This window comes from Saprolegnia diclina (genome assembly GCF_000281045.1).
Source record: "Saprolegnia diclina VS20 unplaced genomic scaffold supercont1.5, whole genome shotgun sequence".
In the NCBI taxonomy this organism is placed as follows: domain Eukaryota; phylum Oomycota; class Saprolegniomycetes; order Saprolegniales; family Saprolegniaceae; genus Saprolegnia; species Saprolegnia diclina.
The window spans coordinates 434,494-434,998 of NW_008246072.1; the positions used below are offsets into that span (position 1 = coordinate 434,494).

The following is a 505-nucleotide window of genomic DNA, read 5'->3' on the forward strand; positions in this document are numbered from 1 at the left end:
AGATAATCGTCGCCAAGACTCGACACATCTTGCCAGGTTCGAGAGTATCCGGGTATCTTGCACAGGATTGCGTCGAGAGTGTTTGTGGATATCAACCACCATCACTGGCATTATGCATTATCACACCAACGCATGGGATCGCATGCACATGGACACGCACATGTCGGATGATATACTCGAGCTCGCAACGTGCTACATGTACGTGGGAAAACCCGTGGGCGGCATGCCTCAACCGCCAAGCGCCTATCTGCTTTCCCCGCTTTAGTCTCGACGGATTAAGAGCTGCTGTGACTGTAAGTGTAGTTGAGCGACACGCGCCGCCTTGACGGCAATTGTTCATGGACTTGGCAGGCCGGCGCGAAAGACGCAATCGTGTGTTCCGCACTCGCCAGACGTCGACCCAAACAACCAAACAACGAGGCGCGGTGCACGTTGGAGGCCGTCTTGGGCGTCGAGTAGAGGCAGCCCGAGAGCGTTGTCGGCAAAACCACGCCCACGGGGCCAA

At 56.2% G+C, this 505-nt stretch overlaps 1 protein-coding gene across 1 annotated transcript in view; it reads right to left on the reverse strand.

The window, feature by feature from the left end:
- The window catches only part of SDRG_02241 (hypothetical protein), a gene marked incomplete at both ends in the record, with an annotated part of 619 nt that extends 394 nt beyond the window's left edge, over positions 1-225 (reverse strand). Inside the window, one exon of the mRNA XM_008607817.1 lies at positions 203-225. Coding sequence (XP_008606039.1) covers positions 203-225 — 23 coding nt within the window. The remainder of the gene's footprint in view (positions 1-202) is intronic.
- Between the last annotated feature and the right edge of the window lie 280 nt (positions 226-505).